This window comes from Rhipicephalus sanguineus, chromosome 1, assembly GCF_013339695.2.
Source record: "Rhipicephalus sanguineus isolate Rsan-2018 chromosome 1, BIME_Rsan_1.4, whole genome shotgun sequence".
Lineage (NCBI taxonomy): Eukaryota > Metazoa > Arthropoda > Arachnida > Ixodida > Ixodidae > Rhipicephalus > Rhipicephalus sanguineus.
The window spans coordinates 11,898,463-11,921,343 of NC_051176.1; the positions used below are offsets into that span (position 1 = coordinate 11,898,463).

Consider the following 22,881-nt stretch of genomic DNA (forward strand, 5'->3'; position numbering starts at 1 on the left):
GCGGATCACCTCTGGACGTTCTCAGGTCTTACCTTAATGCGCAGGAAACAATGCGTTTGCATCTTGGGAGAATACTCAGATGCCCTGAATTTGGAAGCCGGCGTTCCCCAAGGAAGCATATTGGGACTAGTAAGGCGATGATTGGGGCTAGTTGGTTCATGGCGAAGTCTTGATTATGCGCTATTTTATGAAGACACTACCGACGAAGAAGACGTAGAGACGAACCGAAGTAGACGAGACATATTGGGACCTATACTGCTCAACATCTATATAAATGATTTAGCAAACATTGGTAACATACGACGCTGCATAATACACGCAGATGACAACAGCCTTTTCTTCTGGTCATGTAGAGCTGATCATTTATCACAGGAAGCTAACAACGTCCTTTATACGCTATATTTGTGGAGTAAAGCAAGTTCCTTATAGATCAATTTAAAAAAAGCTGTTCTGTTTGCGCCACCCATAAACATGTAAACCGTAATGTAAACATTTTCTATCGATCAGAACGAATCGAGGTCTCGTCTGACGTGAAAACACTTGGAGTGATCTTTGATCAGCACTTATTGCGGGACAAACACATCGAATGCGTTGCAAGAAGTATGGCGAAGGCATGCGGCGCGCTCTGTAGGCTTCGAGATGTTCTCCCATCAAAGGTACAGCTATTGCTCTATAATACAATATTTATTTCTCATGCTAATTATTGTAATCTAGTATGGGGATCAACGTCACAGAAAAAACATTCAGACGTTATTTCTTCGACAAAAAAGGAAGCATTGTGCCATGTTGCGTGTGTTCCTTATGAGAGCCATACAAGTACATTATTTTCTCAGTTTAACGTTCTCTTATTTGATTACAGTTATGAGTTTAACCTTGCAATGAAATACAAAGAAAGTGTAAAACGAGGCCACACTGGATTTATTCATCTTAGTAATCTCAGCAAACCACGTCACCTTCGAGAGCGAGAAACTTGGGCCGTCCCTTTCTCACGAACCAATCATGGAAAAGGCAGGCTACCAGTATTGCTTAACAACCTTGAGGGGGAACACGTAAATCTGGATATTACCGAAGCAGCGTTTTCTTAGCCGTGCGACTATATGCAAATAATGTATGCGGTATTTCCTTCCTGGCTTGCTCCTTGTGTACGGCACATCTTTTATTTTAGTTGTGTGTGAAAGTCGTTTGACATACTCTTATGTGCCCAGAACTCTGTACGGTTTCAGCACGTTACATACAGTGTTTGCGACTTTGTTCTGAAAAGTTGTGTACTGTTCGCAAGAAATTTGTCTTAGTGCTTATGTTAAAAACAAGAAATGTTAGTAATGCTGTATATTACTAGAGCGCATGTCAGTGTTCTATTTCTAATGCTTTTCAAGAGGTAATTTGTATATCGACGCACTGCAGTTTTTTTATGAATTGATGTTAATGAATTGAATGTAGGCCTAACGAGGAAGCAGTTATGTCTGTTTCCTTTTGCGTCACCTCGATGGCATGTGACGATCTCTTTGTACATATGCCAAAATAATAATAATAATAATGATTATTATTATTATTATTATTATTATTATTATTATTATTAATATTATTATTATTATTATTAAAACAGTTGACTGTCTGCTGCCAAATTCTCTAGGGGCAGGCGCCTTTGTCAAGCCGCTATAATAGCGGCTTCTTGCTCCTGTAATAGCATTTGTTTTGATGATGAATGCTGGAACAAAGGAATCTGGAGTCTGCATCTGGAAATGAAGGACCACACTTACGAAAAGTGGACATTTTTACTGGCTAAAGTTTCGGCCATGGCACGCACGTGCGGAAGCACTGCCGTATGCTACCATCTGGACAGTGAGATGAGACCTTACCGTGAATTTAGTTTTCACTTCCCGTGCAAGCCTCAATGCAGCATCCGTTGGAACAAAGGATTTCAAAACTCGACAAATCTCAAGTGAAAACTTTTGCTATGATAAAGAACTTTGGCGATAATTGTTAGTCGAAACGTCAAGTGTGCCGGCGGGACCAGGCCTTCTTATGAGGTCGTAAAGAGGTCAGCCGTCAACGACCATCACCGATGAGCACGCGCCAGTCAACACCGCCTTCGTCTTGACCCGCTTCCTTGTCGATTCAAAGGTGGCAAGAGCACTCCAGCTGCCCTACAGTCCTGACTTTCTTTTATTTAACTCCCATGAAATGACATCATTTCAGGACAGTAAACAATGTCAAAGAGGCCTGCCGTGAATCCTTCGAGGCCTGGAAATCTCACTGGAAGCAATGTATCGTCGCAGGAGGAGCCTGTTTTGAAACGCTTGTGTTGTGCTGATCTGATGAATACATCTTTTTTAATGGAGTCCTCGTTGACATCACTATTGGAGCACACACACACACACACACACACACATATATATATATATATATATATATATATATATATTATACCTCCATTCGCTATATAACAGAGCCATTCTGCGTCATTACATTACACATGAGGTACGGCAGCTATATTTCGCGTCTCTTACATGGCCGTCCATTCCCTGACCTAATTTGAAGTTTTTCTTCGTTATCCTCCATGTTTCATAGTGAAAGGTTAGTCATACAACGGTGTTCTGAGAATAGATCTGTGTTTTCATGCATGCCATTAATCTGCAGTTGATGAATGAGGAGTGCCTGTCACATGACGCGCGAACTACAATTCTGTTCAATTCTCAAATGCTATTGTGATAAACCCGTTTACTCTTTCTCTAAACTCATCTCTGTGCTATTAAATTTTACACAGCATTCTCTTGTGAAAAGTCAGGTGTTACACATTCTTGACCGCATAGCCCTGCAAAGATTATGTTATTATGTTACCCCATACTTTTGACGCCTAATTCTGGTAGTCTGCTGTTGGAAGTGGCAGCTTGGTGCGCGTACTTAGTGCAAAATAGCCGAGGTGTTCTTACTTGTAGACTTGAGCGAAGGCTTGGGCTGCCTGCGGAGACATGACGTCGGCCAGCTGTGAGAAGTCGGTGATGCGTGGTATACCGCAGAACTCGCGCCAGTCGTTGTAGCTGGGTATGCCGTGGTCACGACCACGCTGGACATTCAAGGCGGCCAAATCGGTTCCGAAAGGGAAGCCAGGAGGCTCAAAGAGGTGGTTGGTCAGCTGCGCGAGAGACCGCGCTATGAGAATCAGGCAAGTGCACACGTAGAGACGGATCATCTTAGTTTTGGAGCAGTTATGTTGATGTTAGGTGCTATCAAATGACTGATGATTTCTGGTGACAGCATGACTATATTGCCACGGTCGTGTTATTTCTCTATTTTCATGTGACCGGCGTCTTACACGCGTATCCGCCGCTAGGCGCACGCCACGCCGGAAAGCCTCGGCATCCTTCCCGTTGTATTAGTCTCTTCTGATAAGATAGTGGGCGCGACGAGCGCAACCGAGTTTATTCTGGGACCACCAACGATGATTGTTCGATCCGGCATTTATAACAGCCGACAAGTTGCACCACTTTACGACGAGCGACGCTTTTGCTCGACGATATCGTTGCAATGTGAGCGTTACTTCGTTTTTCTTTCCGTGCACATGTTCGCCCAGTAATGCCTTAGGTGCTGGAGATCATCTACCTGATCGTCACAACCACTTGAGATCTGGAGGGCGTGCTTGTCCGCTCATGCACCGGACACCCCCGGGAAGCCGTGAACCAAGCCCACACCGTGACGAGAAATACACTGAAGCAATCCAGGAATCCAGCCGCGCGCAGCAAGGACTAGAGCCGGAATACGGGCCCCGACGAATTACAAGGGGTATTCAAATGAAAAGGTACGAAACGACACTGTGGGTATAAATGAAAAAGTTATTCAAAGTATACACTATGTGCCTGACCCCAGCGATGAATGAGCCGAAGGATTCCTTGTTCCCAGAATTCCTGTGGCCTTGACGAGACCCAGTCCTTCACAGCGTCATTCAGTTCGTCGTCCGAGTTGAAGCGCTTTAATTTCGGGTGTTTTTTTCAGGGGACACAACACATGGAAATCCAAGGCGATGAACGCTGGCCGGTTCAACACCTTCCACTGTCAGAAATTGTTTAAATCCCAGCTTCTCCTCAATCGTCGAATTTTGCAATGTGAACGCTATGCTATCCTCACACGCACTGCCGTGTCATTTGGACGGCGCGCGCTCTTTATAAGCGCCTTTGCCGCCGCATGCTCTGATCCATGGCAGATACTCCAATCGCATCCTTGGATGTCTCGCTACGTTCTCCCATAGCGGCATAGGCATCTATGTAAACGGTCATGTCGTTACGGTGTTTCGTACCTTTTCATTTGAGCGCCCCTTGTATATTGCTATTTACCGTTTTTAATGCTAAATTAAAGCTTTTTGGTCTCCCCAAAGGCGCCCTACGCGCGAGGAAGAAACAACTACACGGACTTCGTGAGACTTACCTGAAAGCAGGTAACACGAGCCTATGTAAAATCGCGTGAAACCGACCCTAGTTTGGACCTGATGTCATGGTGCCACATTAGCAAAATCCTCAAAAGAAAAGTAACCCTATCAGCAAACGGAGAAGTTAGATTTTGACTACACTGTGGCCGGAGCATAGGTACACAACAGAGAAAATGCAGTCGCATTAGAGATGCCAGTGAGTGAACAGTAGGGGTGTGCGAATATTCGAAAGATTCGAATATTCGTCGAATATTACATTCGAGATATTCGTATTCGATTCGAAAATCGTGTATTCGAAAAGTTTCGAATATTCGTTAACTTCGAATATTCGAAAATTCGAATATGCGATTCGATTATCATGCATAAAAATGTGGTTGATCCCTCTGATATAGGAATCGGTGTAGAACACGAAAGTGAAACAGTTGGCACATAAGCGGAAGTCTTGGAAAGACTCGCGACCGGGATACATTGTTCGGAGACACTGCATTGCACGCGCCGGAGCATCGCGCAAATCACACGTGAACCACAGGCGTACGCAAACCGTGCAGGCGAAACCGAACGGGTTCTCACTGAATCGTTTGGTGAACTCGCGGTCCGCTGCAGCGAAGGGTGCATGATTTGCGCGTCGTGGACCATCCTGTGGGTGTGCTGGGCATCCTGCGTCGTATTGTCGAGCGGCGACCCGCTGGCGGGTCGCTTCGGCGAAGGTGCGACCATTTCGGTCTTGGTTCGGTGTGTATGGCAGCCAGTTGGGTCGCGATGCGGTCAACTTCTGGAAAGCGAGAGGCAGAGTTCTCAGCTTGAGCCGTGAACGCGCGAAGGCCTCCCGCTCCCCCCTGGCATGTCCATCGCTGCACCAAGCTCAGTTGCGCGAGGTAAGCTCGCCGACGTCGTTGTCTTTCGACGGCGCTTAATGCCGCAGTTCTCTTAGCCGGTGCCATCACACTCGTATCAGTAGACAGCGGAGAAACACCGTTGGTGCATATTGAAGCTGCACTACGCTGCACACGCTAGCACAACGCGAAAGACGAAGCAAGTAACTGACACACTAATACAGCGCGAAAGACAAAGCGCGTAACTGAATCGTCACCGAGTCAAATCAGCGCGTGGAGCGCGTTGCAATTGCAGCCTCCGCGATCAACTTCAAAAACATTTTCAGAGCTAATTGCGGAGGCCACGCTTCGCTGTGCTGAGTAGGGCGAACGCCACCTAGGTGGCGTTGGTAGTGCTTCTTGATGCCAGCGTCCCTTCGAACTGCTGTCATCGAGGCGTCGTTGTGCTGAGACCACCGAAGCGTTCACTGTCGGTGCGCGTTAGTGTCATAATGCAGTACTTCTCTTTTCTGCTCGTAGGCGGCGGCACCGCCCCGAGCAAGAGCGCAGGTACACGGAGGAGTGTTAGATATATAAGGCGCGTCTGTGTAACTCTCCGCAAATGCGTTTGTGGCGCAATGGGTTAAACGCTCGGCGATCTAACGTCGCGGACCGAGAGGTCGTGGGTTCGATTCCGAAGTTTTCCATGTTTGTGGAACTTTTTCTTCTGGTTTTTTTTTATTATGTTCGTGTACATTTTAAGAACGTCATATCCGTGACGGAAATACGTCAGTAAAGTTTGGTGGACCCCGGCATAAAACACTTTCGTGTTAAAATAACTCGTCTTCCACATTTCTGCTGCGTTCGTATAGCTAAAAACGTTGCCGAGAGGAGCGATACGCATCGTAAGTACACGGAGGCACGATATCTGCCTGCGACGAGCGCCCTAATACGTATGATTTATTGCTGGTGCATCTCCGACGTGCAGCGCTGTTGGCGATCATGTAACCGTACATTTTCAATATTATGCGGCCGTAACGTGCCGCACTACCACTCGTTCACTATGCGGGACCACTTCTGAAGAAAGTCAGTGACCCATGTGACTGGTGGCGGACTGTAGGCACCTTCAGATACCCCAGTCTGGCAAAGCTTTGCCCCATGTACCTCCCTATACCAGCCACTTCTGTTCCAAGCGAGCGTGCCTTTTCAGTCGCAAGGGGGGGGGGTTGTCTCTGTTAGAAGGGAGCGCCTGCTGCCTGATCATGTGGAGCAACTCATATTTCTTCATGATAACATCCAGTCATTACTTTCATTGTGCCGTTATATTTGCTCGTGTTGTGATGTGCATTGTGCTAGCCTGGAGATTGTGTTCTGGAGATAGCAGTGTATGTTATGTTGCCAGTCAGTCTGTTAATGTTCTTTTTTTCAAATAGCTACATGTTAAATAGAATATCGTTACTGTGGAGGCATTTTTCCTTTGATATTCGATATCGATTCGATATTCGAAGGTGGATATTCGTATTCGATTCGTATTCGAAAAATTTGATATTCGCACACCCCTAGTGAACAGCCACCCCCAGAAACAAGTATCGTGTCGTAACTGATACGCTCGTTCTAAACAGGGCTGCGCAAAGATACTTTGAAATTGTATCGCGATACGATACAAGATACTCAGGCATGACGTATTCGAGATACAGATACAAGATAGCCTACTACCGCAATAATTGGATCCGATACAATACTTGCCAATTGTATCTTAAGACACTTCGACACATTCGCAAATTTGTTATTATAGACCCTCATAATGTAGTAGCGAAGGCCTATGCAAAAAAAGGTTTGCTTAAAAATTTCTTTAATGGGACCAATTTTGTTTCACTTTAATGAAATGAGTGTTAGTGTCTCGAAATTTAGTTCTTCTAGCTCAGAGTGCATTAGTTTACTTCCGACTAAGCTTATTGGGGTTTGCTTAGGCTGCTTAACAGGACAGCTCTTCACTGACAGCGGCTCTTTCTTGTCATTTTTGTAATTGATGAGAGTCGCTGCTCAGCTTGCCGACCAGCTAGCCGGTCGCCATCTAATCACAAGAACTTCAATAAGAATCCTTCGCACGATGGCGCAAATACCGGTGTAGAGTTTCACCTTGTCTGTAAAAGACGGGTTACGCAATACTGAATCACCGGTGTACAGCAGCGACAACGCTGCTAGCGACATTTTTCGTGACGCATTGTATATACGTATAAGCTCATAAACTGCAATGACTTTTCATGTTCTACTTATCTGCTGGCGTAAAACGTTCGTTATCAATATACTCACTAACGTGCAATTTTTACAGCGAAAGCTGTTATGAGATCATTTCACCGGCCGTTTTTGGCGCCTTAGTTGTCCACCGCCGCCGCTGCCGCCGCCGCCGCCGCCGCCGGTGTCCGTAACCAGTATCGCTCGAAATAAGAAAAAAAAACGAAATAAGAAAAAAATTGCAGGATGGAACGAGGTTCGAACCTGGGCCCTCTGCGTGGGAGCCCAGTATTCAACCTCTGAGCCATGCCGGTTTTTTTTTTCTTTATTACCCTCTGCGCCATGCCGGTGCTTGAAACTGCTTTGCAAAAAGGTCCTATACAGGCTTCATGTAGGGAAGGAACCACATTAGCATATGCAATATAGCGTGGTAGAAGAGTAAAATAAGCACCAAGCGTCGCACAACGCGAATTCTGTAACCAGGCGTCACACAATGCGAATTGCGCAACGAGTTGGTTGTTGAATGCTTCCAACCCATTACAAAGGACTCTGCCATAATTCTTCATCGTCATCAGGCACAGCATCAACAAAGTGCGCATAATGCCTGCATGCGTTTAGCAGGTACCAACGCTCTCCGTAGAATGACGAAAACGGGCACAGTGCCTGCTGCCCTACTTCTCAAAAATTGCAATGATTTATAGCGTAGTGGATTCCTCGCAAGTGCACTTGTATTGGTTGCCAAGGAAGCCCATAAGCGCATGATCCACTTCCTCGGGATCGCAGTAAAATTCGTCGCCTCCCCCTCCTCCTCTCTCTCCCACGTCAACGTATGTTATAGAGCATGGCGGGAGAGGGACATAGCGACCGCGCGTCACCGAATGCAAATTACGTAACTGGTGGGCCGTTTACAAATTCCAACCCATTACAAAGGGCTGAGCCATAATTCTTCATTGTCATCAGTGGTCGCGTCAACAAAGTGCACATAATGCCTTACAGACGTGTAGCTGGTGCCTCGCTTCTTCGCAGAATGACGAATAATTGCTTAGTAGGTGCTTCCCAACTTCACAAAAATTGTGATTTATGGCGTAGTGGGTACCTTTCTAGTGTACTTGTATTGTAGCCCCAAGCGGGCTCTAGAAACGCCACTCTTCCAGCTTTCGCTGTGACTGTGCTGCGGTTTCAGCGCAGGCCTGGCGTTTTTTTTAACAATTTTTCTTCTACGAGAGAACATGTGCACCCCAGAAATGCCTAATACGTATTGTATTATCAAGTGGTGGTGACGATGAGCTAAATCAAAGTACACGGGCCTCGAACATTTCGCCTCCGTCGAAATGTGGCCGCCGCGGCTGGGATTCTCACGTAATCTTAAAAGAGCAATCTGAAACAGCCGCGAAGATTCCGAAATATCGCGGTGCTGCTTGAGCCGAGCGCTCCTAATAATTTTTTGGCGGTTTAAACCCAATCACTACAAAATAAACAAGAGCGCGTGGCAGTGTAGCTGCACAAATCGTCGCAGCACACCGCTGTTATTGACGCTATTGCCACCTATATATTGAATATTTGCCTTTCGTTGAGAAGATAAAGAAGAAGAAGAAGCTGTTGAGAAGAACGCGTGAGCTCTCAAGAAAGAACAGAAAAAAGAAAGCATCCGTCATGGACTGTTCGAACTGCTATGTGTAAATAATGTAAATATAGTCTTGTTTCTTCAAGTGCCGTGACCAGTTATTTCACAAAGTGGTGCCGAAACCCGGGAACAAACCAGGGACCTTTAGATGTACATCTTGGTGCCACCGTCTACGACAGATAATGCAAGCTCGGGACAACAAGAGCATGACTCATCATCGACAGCCACAGCCGAGAAGGAGTTGCAAGAACTCCTGAAGTATCTTCGCGTGGAAGTTGAAAGCCGCGAAAGAAGTGAAGCTCATGAATTGCAAGGAAAGAAAGGCGCCCGTCCACCCGAAGAGAAAAGGAACTTGAACGCCACTCTACCAACAGCAGCAGTCTTGCAGTCTTCCTTGAAAGCCAAGGCTAAAGACTGTCTTTTTTGTGGGTCTGCAAAGCACGCGACTCCAGTTTGTGACAGCAGTATTACCCATGAAGAAAAGTTGAAGAAATTGGCTGCCGAGAAGAGATGTTATCGATGCACCGTAAGGAGGCATATAGCCAAGGACTGCTACAGAAAGGTCAAGTGCGGAACATGTGGAGGTAGACACGTTTCTTCAGTGTGCGATCCCAAGTGGAGACCTAAGAAGAAAGAACACGAAGGCTCCGTAACTGCAAACAGTCTGCATACCAGCTCTCATTCGTTCGTGGACTCTGATGTCTCATTGCAAACATTTAGGGCATGGGTCATGGGGAAAACACAAAAGGCCTATATTCGTGGCATTGTGGACAGCGGAAGCCAGCGTACATTTATTCGTGAAGATGTATCCAAGACGCTTGGATTGAAAGAACTTGGATCGGTCAATCTACAGCTAAATGTATTTGGACAGACAAGTTCCGTTCCGAGACAACATCGTGTCGTCGAACTAAAACTTCACAGTCAGTATGACACCAAGGAGTACTTGTTAACCGCCATTGAAGTACCATTCGTCTGCAAGGATGTTGTGCAAGTACCAGTCGACCATGACTTTGTCAGAGACATCGAAATCGAAGGCCATCTCCTTGCTGATAAGTTGGTGATACCTGGCATGGCTGCAGTTCCAGGAATCAGCCTTTTAATCGGTGCTGATCAGCCTGGGCAATTCATGTCGGGAGAGACGAAGCGATACCATGGACAGAAAAGCTTGGTGGCGATGGGTTCTGCCTTTGGATGGATGTTGCAAGGGCCTCTTTCTTTTGACACCTCTTTGGAATCAGCTCTCAACGTATGCGTCTTGCGACTAAGTACGTCTGCTGACTCTACTGACGAGATTCTACGGAGGTTCTGGGACTTGGAGAGCATCGGGATTATGCCAGCCGAGAACACTCCGACCAAAGAAAAGAATAGGGTGCTGGAAAAATTTGAACAGGAGGTTGCTTTCTTCAATGGTCGCTACCAAGTCGCGCTTCCGTGGAAAGAAAGTTGTGGACAACTAGATGATAACCGAATACAAGCAATGAAGCGGCTGAAGTATCTGGGGAAAAGAATGAAGAACAATCCGGAGTTTGCTGTGGAATATGATGCCACCATCAGGAACTATGTGAAGATGGGTCATGCCGAGAGAGTACCTCATCAAGTTGTGGAGCAAGCAGGGCGGATTTACTACATGCCGCATCATGCAGTTGTGCGAACCGAGTCCACGACAACTCGGGTAAGAGTAGTTTTTGACGCATCCTCTCACAATCCTGATTCCTCATCCCTTAATGAGCATCTCGAGAAGGGACCAAAGCTACTAGCCGACTTGGTTACTCTTCTCATACGCTTTCGCTTCAACCGTGTTGCTCTGACAGCCGACATAGAGAAAGCCTTTCTCCAGATTAGCGTAAAAATGGAAGACCGAGACGCACTGAGATTCCTATGGTTCAAGGAAATACCCTCTGAGAGTAATGCTGAGCCTGACGTAGAGGAATGGCGCATGACAAGGGTTCCTTTTGGTACCGTATCAAGTCCATTTCTGCTCAACGCCACACTACAACATCACATGAAGGCAGTGAAAGGTCCAACCGAAGAAACGGCCAAACGGCTTGCAGCATCATTCTATGTTGATGACCTTCTTATCGGAGCCGAACATGAGGATTCAGCAGAAAGAATATACCGAGACGCAAACGCCATTATGGAGCGAGCAGGAATGCGTTTGAGGAAATGGTCATCAAATTCCAAACTGCTGAGAGATCTCATTAGTACATCTGAAGGAGATGGTGCAAGCGCAGGGGTTGTCAAGATATTGGGGCTCTTGTGGGATCCTATGACAGACCAGATGACAGTAGCGGCAAAATCAGCGTTAAGGTTCTTGGAGAAAGGGCAAAGACCTTGTAAGAGATATGTGCTGCAAGCAGTGTCAAAGATATTCGATCCACTGGGAATGGTTGCACCTTTCAGCATTCAGGCCAAGATATTGTTTCAGGAGCTGTGGCAAAGAAAAGCAGATTGGGAAGAAGATTTGCCTTCAGATATTGCTGTACAGTGGAAGAAATGGTGCTCGAATCTGCAGTGCCTTCCTTCTATGACTATCGCGCGATGGATGAAGACTGGGCTAACAAGTCACTCTATGCAACTTCGCATATTTTGTGATGCTAGTCAGAAGGCGTATGGAACTTGTGCGTATTTGAAATTCCTTGATCAAGAGAATGTCGCTCATAGTCACCTCATTATGGCGAAGTCGCGAGTGGCGCCTCTGCAGAAAGTGACTTTGCCAAAACTGGAATTACTTGGAACTTTGCTTGGAGCAAGGCTAGGGAACTTTCTGAAGGATGTTCCTAATAACTGCAGGTTGGAAACATTCTTTTGGACAGATTCCAAGGTCGCACTACACTGGATAAAGGGATCCGCAAAGAAATGGAAAGCTTTTGTCGAAATAGAGTGACTGAAATTCAAGCATGTTCTGTGAACGGCCAATGGCGACACTGCCCCGGTACGGATAATCCTGCGGATTACCTCACACGTGGAGTGCCATTGCAACTTGTCAAGACAAACACATTGTGGTGGACAGGGCCACCATGGTTAACAGAAATGGAGGATAGATGGCCCAAGAACGGTCTTGAAGATTTGCCTAGTGATTATGTAGACTTAAATGAAGCTAAAGTCGTTGTGCAAGTTCTACATGTGAGAACATATATGCCTATTTTGGATCTTCAACATCACTCATGCTTGACGAAAGTATTACGAATAACTGCCTGGGTATTTCCTTTCGTAAAAAGTTGCAAAGATTCACGTATCAGAGGCCAAGCGCACCTCACAGCCGAAGAAATCTGCGACGCAGAAGATTACTGGGTCAAGGTGGTTCAAGAGGATGCTTATGCGGAAGAAATCTGTCAAGTTGGAAAGGAACAACAGCTGCATAACAAGTCTGATATAGCAATGCTCCATCCTTTTCTTGACAGGAAACGCCGGTAGCGTGTAAGAGGACGACTGCAATTCTCACAGGAAGCAGAAGTCAAGCATCCTATTTTGCTGCCTCGACTTCATCAGTTTACAAAACTTATAACAAGAGATTGCCATAAGCGAACACTCCACGGAGGCCTACAAGATACCCTTGCCGAACTTCGAGAAAAATTTTGGGTACCACGCGGCAGACAAACTGTGAAGAAGATTATCAGAGCTTGCAACGCTTGTGTCAAGACGCGCTTAAAGCCAAGCAGCGCACCTGTTGCACCATTACCAAGAGAACGAGTACGCCGATCAGATCCCTTTCAAGCGGTTGGAATAGATTTTGCTGCACCGCTCTATGTGAAAGGCAGTTACACCAGGACCTACATTGTACTGTTTAGTTGTGCCGTCACGAGAGCAGTACATCTTGAATTAGCCACCGACATGTCATCAGAAAGCATTCTACTCACGTTTCGCCGATTTATAGCACGTCGAGGATTGCCTGATGTGATCTATACAGATAATGCACAGACTTTCAAGAAAGCGTCAAAGAAAATCTCCTCTTTGGCCGGAGTATTGTTCGGTGGAGAGCTACAAGACTACTGCTCTCAAAGAAGAATTGAGTGGAAGTTTATTGTAGAAAGGGGAGCGTGGTGGGGCGGCTTCTGGGAGAGGTTGATAAGAACTGTCAAGACCAGCCTCCGGAAGATTCTAGGCAAAGCGAAGCTTTCGCCTGAAGAGTTAACCACAGTGTTGTATCAGGTAGAGGCGGTAATTAACTCCCGGCGCCTCACTTACCTGTCAACATCAGCCGAGGATAGTGAAATACTAACGCCGGCTCATTTCTTAAGCGGTAAACGCTTAACAAGTCTTCCCTATCCGAACGAAAAGGCTGACACTTCAGGATCAAGATCGACGGTCACGAGAAAGTGGCTCCATCGTAAGCGATTGTTGGAACATTTTTGGAAAAGATGGAGGAAAGAGTACCTGCTTAACTTGCGCTCTGCGCACTATGCCAATGCGCAGGGTTCTATCTATCTCAAAGCTGGTGACATCGTTCTTCTTTATGAAGAAAGCATCCCACGGCAGCTATGGAAGATGGGGAGAATCCAAGATGTACATCGTGGACGTGACCAAAATATAAGAAGCTGTTCGGTTAAACTTCCGACAGGCTCTGTAATACGACGACCTGTCCAGCTTCTCTACCCGATGGAACTGTCTTCGCTGTAATGAATTCAAAGTGCGCGGCTTTACGGTGGGCGGAGGATATTGAATATTTGCCTTTCGTTGAGAAGATAAAGAAGAAGAAGAAGCTGTCGAGAAGAACGCGTGAGCTCTCAAGAAAGAAGAGAAAGAAGAAAGCATCCGCCATGGACTGTTCGAACTGCTATGTGTAAATAATGTAAATATAGTCTTGTTGCTTCAAGTGCCGTGACCAGTTATTTCACACTATAGCTCCGATTACCTGGCGATTAGTAACAGTAAAAAAAAAACATTAGAGAGGCCTAAAAAGTGAAAAACAAACATATGTAAATAAAATAGAAAATCTGTTCTGTATCAAACATTCATCGTGAATAAGTAAGGAAATACGATACAGGCGGCACCCCTAATAGCTATGTCAAGTAAGCATGAAGTATCGGCAACTTACTTGTTAATGTAAGACAATAAAAATATTTAATGCCTATGAAAAAATTACACCATCTCCCGCTAAAGGGGACCATGAGGCGATGCGAAGCCGGAGCACTTGCACGATCGCGTTCCATTGGCGTTCGTTGGGCATGCTACCGACCTCGCGTCGTGGAACGCGAAGAGGAATGCTACGCGCGTCTTGTCTTCCCTCTAGCCTGACCGGTAATTCTCACAGGGCGAGCGAGGAACGCGTTCGAGAGGCGCGCGAGAGGGGGCCAGCATAGGAGAGGAGAGAGAGGGGGAGGGAACGCGCATGCGCTGGCGCTCACCGTGGCGTTGCGCAGGAGAGAATTTCGGCATGTCTAGCCCGCGTTTCAGAGGAAGAGTGGAGAGGGGGAGAAGAGAGGAAAAGTGGAGAGGGGAAAATGGAGAGAAAGTGGAGAGGAGAAAGGGGAGATGGTTGTGGAGAGTGGAAGTGGAGAGGAGGTGTGTTGAGAGGGTATGCGCATGCACAGTAAGGGTGGTCACGCCGCGCACCACTACCTGCACCGGTTTGAACTCCGCTATAAAGTACTTCGCATCTAAAATTGACTGAAACGGCTTGTTGGGACGCTCATGAGAAAAAAAACGCCAGGCCTGCGCTGAAACCGCAGCACAGTCACAGCGAAAGCTGGAAGAGCGGGGTTTCTAGAGCCCGTTAAGCTCTCTTGGGTCTCCAATACAAGTACACTAGAAAGGTACCCACTACGCCATAAATCACAATTTTTGTGAAGTTGGGAAGCACCTACTAAGCCATTATTCGTCATTCTGCGGAGAAACGAGGCACCAGCTACACGTCTGTAAGGCACATAACACTTTGTTGACGCGATGACTGATGACGATGAAGAATTATGGCTCAGCCTTTTGTAATGGGCTGGAATCTTTAAACGGCCCACCAGTTTTGTAATTCGCATTGGGTGAAGCCCGGTCGCTATTTCCCTCTCCCGTCATGCTGTATAACATACGTTGACATGGGAGAGAGACGCGGGGGGGGGGGGGGGGGGCGAAGAACTTTACTGAGACCCCGAGGAAATGGATCATGCGCTTATGGGTGGGCTTCCTTGGCAACCAATACAAGTGCACTTGCGAGGACCCCACTACGCTATAAATCAGTGTAATGTTTACTGAGACCCCGAGGAAGTGGATCATGCGCTTATGGGCTTTCTTGGCAACCAATACAAGTGCGCTTGCGAGGAACCCACTACGCTATAAATCATTGTAATTTTTGTGATGTACGGCAGCAGGTACTGTGCCATTTTTCGTCATTCTACGGAGAGCGTTGGTACCTACTAAACGCATGTGAGGCATTATGCGCACTTTGTTGATGCTGTGCCCGATGACGATGAAGAATTATGGCAGAGTCCTTTGTAATGGGTTGGAAGCATTCAACAACCTACTCGTTGCGCAATTCGCATTGTGTGACGCCTGGCTACAGAATTCGCGTTGTGCGACGCTTGGTGCTTATTTTACTCTTCTACCACGCTATACTGCATATGCTAATGTGGTTCCTTCCCGACATGAAACCTGTATAGGACCTTTTTGCAAAACAGTTTCAAGCACCGGCATGGCTCAGGGGTTGAATACTGGGCTCCCACGCAGAGGGCCCAGGTTCGAACCTCTTTCCATCCTGGAATTTTTTTTCTTATTTCGAGCGATACGGGTTGCGGACACCGGCGGCGCCGGCGGACAACTACGGCGCCAAAAATGGCTGGTGAAATGATATCATAACAGCTTTCGCTGTAAAACAGATCATTTGGTAAGCAATGTTTCTCGAATCCCTTTCCTAACAACTTTTATTAAGGTGGCTCCGAATTATTTCCATAATTATAATGCAAGCTCAATTTCGCTGTTTTACTAAGCAATAAGCAGGATATTTGGTACTGTATATTTAGTGCGCGCCCACATAATTACATATTTCCTTTCAAGATCGCATTGGCAGAAGAGTAAACTCAAGTGAAATGTAAATGCGTAAACAGTAGCAGAAATAAATCAGACAGTCCAAAGTAAGACTAAAGCAGAGAGCTTATTTTGGGAGCATGTTACAAGAGACATATTGTTGTGACCAAACCGGAAAAAAAAACAGTTCAGAGCCCTAGGTAATGTACGGGACGCAAAAGAAGGACAACTAAGAAAGCACTTGTGCTAACAATTAAATTATGATTTCAAAAACTCTTTGAATTGAGATAGCAGGAACATAATAATCGTTGGGGTTTAGCATCCCTAAACCACGGTACATTTATGAGGGACGCCGCAGTGTAGCGCTCCGGAAATGTCGACCACCTGGAGTTCTTTAACGTGCACCTAAGTCGAAGTACACGGGCCTCAAGTATTTTCGCCTCCATCGAAAATGCGACCGCCGCAGCCGGGATTCTATCGACAGCATGCAGAAAGAAAAAGATAGGATACATGAACATATCTTCTGCAAGGTAAACGCTTCATCTATTGGATCTATCATCGGTACAAGTGGTGCTATAGTTAGGATCTTTTTTGCACATAAATCAATCACATGTAGGTCGAACTTACATCCACAAGATCCTTCAAATCGGTGATGTGTGAAAGCCACGAGACGCAAAGAAACTCTGCGCTTTAAATTTTGTAATGAAGCAGCGGCATCAGAATTTGCGCGATAATCGCCGCAGGCATTGTGGTACGTGGCGCTGGACAGTGGATAAGGGTAAGTAGCATGGCACTGGCACACAAAAAAAAATCGAGAAAAAAAGCACGTGAGCTGAGCATAGACGTTCGCGCGCTTCTTCTGTCGAGACTACGCGAGCGCTGTCATGTTTAGAATAAGAGAGAGCTGAGCTAGTTGGTAAGTATTCATTCTAAAAAGTCAGGGCGTGCAAACACGGACACAAGAAAGAAGTCAGGACACCACAAACGCCGACTAAGAACTGAGGAGACGCACAACGGCTGAAAAGAAAGAAGGCACGAAAACTTATCTGCGCATGCCCATGCAACAGGCGAACCTATCAATCCGGCATGCGTGGCGGTCTACGTGGAAGATAACTGTTAAGGCATTTGGTTTCATCTTTATGCAAGTTCATCGACGGTTGGCTCACGCATGCGCTACCACTATTCTCCATATGCCATGCTTCAATCATCAGGCGCGTTTCTTCATTTCTATGACTGTACAACACTGCGCATTCATCGAATTTTGGCGTGCACTTACAATCTCGACAATGTAAAGATGGATTAGAAGGTGAGCCTCCTGTTAGCGATCTCTTATGTTCCAACAATCTCTGGTTAATGCATCGGCCCGTTTGTCCTACGTAGAAGCGGCCGCAGCTGAAAGGGACCTTATACACTACACTCGTACGGCAATCAGTGAATTTGTTGGTGTGTGTTACGAAACAAATATCGGTCCGCTTCTTGTGTTTTACTCGCTCATTCTTCCTCTGCATAGCGGCACAAATCTTACCTAGCTTACTGGCCGCCGTGAAAACAACATTAACGCCGTATCTACTTCCTACTTTATTTAGCCTGTGAGATACGCAATGAATGTACGGTATACCTACGACACGTTTCTTCCTATCGCTTTCTGCAACCATGCTTGGACTTAACACAATAGACTTCTATAAACGTTCAGCGACCGTGGCCACTGCATGACGAGGATACCCTACATCTAAAAGACGCGTAACCTGTGCGTTAAAACTATCACTCATTTTGTGCTCACACGACTTGGTGAGGGCTGATTTAAGGCAAGACCTTTCTACTGACTTGTCTCCTGACTGCTCACAAAATAACATATCACTTGCACTTTTCGTATGCATAATTCTCAGGCGCTAGTTCAGTTCCTCTCAGAGGAGAACCCCGGCTGTTGTAAAGCTTTTAGTATGGATATTGAAGACCTGTATTATTCTTTGCCGCATGAGGACTTGTTAAATTGTGTTAATGAATGTACGCACCAGACGGTTTTCACCGATAAATGTGGTGTTTCTACCGGGGCATTTCTCGAAATCCTTTCCATGTATTTAAAGTCGACGCTTGTAGGTTGGAAGGAAGGCGTTTATGTGCAGACATCAGGGATATGTATTGGTTCTAAGGTTGCTCCGGTTCTTAGTGATTTATACCTTAGCAAGATTGACAGTCTTTTGGAAGGCGCCTTAGGTATTTCGGTTATTAAGGTTTTTCGTTATGTGGACGATTACTTGATCTTTTGTAGTGGTGAGGACTTTGAAAAGGTGGTAACTTCCGTGAGCGAAAAATTTGAAATAAATGGAGGTGGGCTGAGCTTTACTAAAGAGGTGCCTCAGAATAATGGAATACAATTTCTAGACATTTCCTTGACGTTCCAGAAGAACCACGTGTGCTGGCAGTATTCTCCTAGATCTTCGAAACCGCTGTTATATTTTTCGTCGAAGCACTCGAAGGTTGTAAAAAACGGCATCGCCATGTCTTGCCTTAAATCAGCCCTCATCAACTCGTGTCACCACAAAATGAGTGTTAGCTTTAACGCACAGGTTACGCGTCTTTTAGATGTAGGGTATCCTTGTGATGCAGTGGCCATGGTCGCTGAACGTTTAAAGAAGTCTATTGTGTTAAGTCCAAGCATGGTTGCAGAAAGCGATAGGAATAAACGTGTCGTAGGTATACCGTACATTCATTGCGTATCTCACAGGTTAAAGAAAGTAGGAAGTAGATACGACGTTAATGTTGTTTTCACGGCGGCAAATAAGCTAGGTAAGATTTGTGCCGCTGTGCAGAGGAAGAATGAGGGAGTAAAAGACAGGAAGCGGACCGATATTTGTTTCGTAACACACACCAACAAATTCACTGATTGCCGTACGAGTGTGGTGTATAAGGTCCCTTTCAGCTGCGGCCGCTTCTACGTAGGACAAACGGGCCGATGCATTAACCAGAGATTGTTGGAACATAAGAGATCGCTAACAGGAGGCTCACCTTCTAATCCACCTTTACATTGTCGAGATTTTAAGTGCACGCCAAAATTCGATGAATGCGCAGTGTTGTACCGCCACAGAAATGAAGAAACGCGCCTGATGATTGAAGCATGGCATATCGAGAATAGTGGTAGTGCATGCGTGAGCCAACCGTCGATTAACTTTATAAAGATGAAATCAAATGCCTTAACAGTTATCTTCCAGGTAGACCGCCACGCGGGCCGGATTGATAGGTTCGCCTGTTGCATGGGCATGCGCAGATAAGTTTTCGTGCCTTCTTTCTTTCCAGCCGTTGTGCGTCTCTTCAGTTGTTAGTCGGCGTTTCTGGTGTCCTGACTTCTTTCTTGTGTCCGTGTTTGCATGCGCTGTCATATTGTTCTGCTCCACCAAAAGGTACGCGCACATCTCATCGCCTGCCCTCGCTGGTGGACTCTGGCGGAAAAATCAAATTATGTCACTGCACTTAGTTTTATTCAAGCGGTTTATAGGCACCAGTACCAGCTTGAGAAGCGGAGTTGAGACAGCGATTATTGTTTCGTACGGTGGTGTTTCTAGAGGAGTATCTTGTAGCTTAAGATACACGATACATTATTCAGTGTATCGGAAATACAGATACAGATACTCGTCTAGCGAGACGTATCGCGATGCAGATACAAGATACCCAGAGAGTATCTAAGATAGCATCTGAGATACATGTATTTCAGATACTGCCCAGCACTGGTTCTAAAGCAGTTGGACCGTACCTTTCCACTGACTTGTCTCCTGACTGCTCACGAACTAACATATCACTTGCACCTACAAATAAATACATAGTACATGGATCTGTATGCGCTGCTGTTTCTGCCTCTTTTGTTCAAAATAATGGTGAACATGAAGCTTCCAACGGCTGTATAGTATTCAGATTTGCTATCGCTTGCCTGTTTTAGTTTCAGTGCAATGACTCTGCAGCGATTCTGGTAATTGCGGCAATCCTCGATACCTGTTCGCTCATGAAGCCGTCGTAGCTCTGGGATGGTTGGGTGATGAGACCACGGTAGAATCGGTCGATGTTTCCTGGTTCCGTAAGCTCAGCCGGATTGAAGAATTGCGTGGCCAGGGGTAATCTCTTGTGCACTGAACCATCCTCATTGACGAGATCAATGTGGCCCTGAAAGTAATAACGTAAACAAAGATGCTGTGCTTGTTCAGAGCGTACATTACGAGGATTTTCTATCTGCCACTAGTACTTGGGCCTTGGAAGACCAACGTGACTTTTTCGGTGTTGGTGCACACCGTGAGGTTGTCTGTGTGGACCAACGCCACGTTCCTTTTCCCCCGAGCTCTCCCTTAAAAGCAACTACAAAAACGTATAGGTAAGGAGTATACCATTTTATTGTTAACAACCTGTAAACAGCCCTGTTCAAAGGGCCAATAAAGCCAAATATCAAGACGGTGTAAACGCTTCAAATACCGTTTCACAAACCTCCTACTGCTTGTTCATGCCACAGAAATGCTTCGTTTCAAGGAAAATCACGTTTTCGTGGTCCGCATACCATTACCGCAATTCAAAGCGCCTACCTCCGAGGGGATTGTGGCGCATGTTTTCGTACCCTAAAAGGCACTACAGAGGAAGTTCGGGCTCAATACAAAAAACTGATATGATGCGCACACATTGAATAGTATTGAATAGGATTGAATAGCACACATTGAACCTAACCGCGAAAAAGAAAGCATGGCACCACAAAGGATACGCCAAAAAAAGCCTTAAGATGACTCCTGCTTAACAATGTTTCCGCTATAGTGTAGGGTCACCGTGTCGTGGTGGCTATCGCAGATAAGACGGCACGAGTCTAACATGCCTACATAACATCATTCATTCAAAGAAATTTATTGAGAGGTCCTGCGAGTTTTGAGGGCGGGCAAAGGTCCCTCCTAGGTGACGACCAGGAGTTCTTGAGCCCTGGCGGCTTACTTGGCCCGCTGGACAACACCCAATTGCTAACATTCCAAGGGCGCGTCATGGTGGCTACCCTGTGGTACCGAGCGAAACTAGCATTCAGCGCCAAGTCGACAAGTGGAGCAGATGAGCCTTGATGGCATTCGACAGCGTGTCTTGTATTAAATGATGTTTCGGCTGAACTCCGGTCACGTCTCCCAAGGTCGAACACATCAGGATGTATCGGAATATATACATTCATTCGATGTTGTTGTAGTCCAGTGGGAGACGGGCTGATGGAAACGGCGCACATTCCCTGATTATATTCCGGTGCTCTAGGATCAGAAACTTCGTGCACTCCCCGCAAATGCTTCAGCGCATTTCTCTGCGACATTTATTGGCTGCTGGAAGGGTGACGTAGGCAGCCTCGGTGGGCGGCCGGTTACCAGAAACCTATATGGCGCAGGCGCCCTACTGAAAAAATCCATGTCGTCGTACGGAAAAGAAACGGATTCCGTATATTTACACTGTGAAATATGTGTATTTTGTACGGACGTATACGGTTGCCCATGGCAATTGTAAGGAAGATATGGAGAGCAACATATGATACATAATGAATTCCGTATGGGCGTATTGATGTAGCCTTATGGAACATGCGAAATCCGTATCTGTTGTATTGACAGAGCCATACAGCGATACAGAATATACGGAAAGTATGCTATGGAACATATGAAGATCGCATGGGCATACCGACAGAACAAACAGAACTATACGGGAAGACGCATGTGGCAATAAGGAGTATATGGAAAGCATGATATTCTGCATAAGAAAGACACTTAGGCGTACGGGTGCAATGTGCAGAACCCATATGTGTGAATGTGCGGAAAACATTCATGTTTCACTTTTGGAGCCCACAAGAGAACAGGGACGAACAGGGCGCTCAAAAAGTTAAACATGAATTACCAACATGCCCAAACATACGCTCTTTCAAGGAAAACATTCGTACAGCAGATGCGAAAATTTCTCGCGTGCACAAGCTTGTATATGAAATACGCAGCATATTTACATAATTTTGAATACTGGGATCTTTCTTTAACATATCATATTAGGGTGAGTGAAGATAACAAGATATACAGGCTTGACTAAACAAACAAGGTACAGTACTCGACACTGACATGCACACACCCACGCCTACCTACTCACACCGACGAGTATTCACTCACGTTGATACTCACGTCTACTCACACACCTTGACACTCACTGATACTCACGCTCATTTTCACAGTCATGAGTACTCACTCGCGTTCATACTACCGCCTACTCGCACTCATCGACGCTCATTCACGTTCATACTCACACTCATGACCATGAGTACTCACTGACTTTCATAATGAGGTTTACTCACGCCACTCGTCACCCACTTGTACTCACACTTGTACTCACACTTCAAATGAGTGTGCGTGTGTGTGTGTACTCATGAGTGAGTATGCCGAGGTATAGTTTGCCCATCTTCTCAGGTAAAGTACTTCTATACACATCAGTGTGTCGGAACGGAACGAAAGCCAAAAACGAAAAACGAAAAAAAAAACCCAATATTTTTGGCCGAAACGAAAACATAACCAAACGTTATCTATTATTTCGCTCCGGAGTAAAACCAAAAATTTTTAAATCGTTTTTCGGTTCACAAGAAACCTTTGCAATCCGGAAAACTGAGGTCATGTAATGTGAGCAGTTATGCATATCTCGGCTTACACTATTGGCGCGTACCTCAGGCAAGGATTCCAAAGCAAAGATATGTTGAAATTGTGCCAAAAACGAAAACAGTCGCAGTCAGAGATGTTTCAATAACGCAAGTGGACTTTTGCGCACCTGTCACGCAGGCCAGCGTGGAGGGGGCATTGTCGGCGCTGAAGTTT

General features: G+C 45.9%; 1 protein-coding gene across 1 annotated transcript in view; it reads right to left on the reverse strand.

Annotated features, from left to right (window-relative positions):
- The window catches only part of LOC119389457 (chorion peroxidase), a gene marked incomplete at its 5' end in the record, with an annotated part of 172,595 nt that extends 152,398 nt beyond the window's left edge, over positions 1-20,197 (reverse strand). The window contains 2 exon segments of the mRNA XM_037656734.2: positions 2,934-3,136; positions 20,030-20,197. Of these exon segments, the coding sequence (XP_037512662.1) occupies positions 2,934-3,136; positions 20,030-20,197 (371 nt within the window).
- Positions 20,198-22,881: the final 2,684 nt, after the last annotated feature.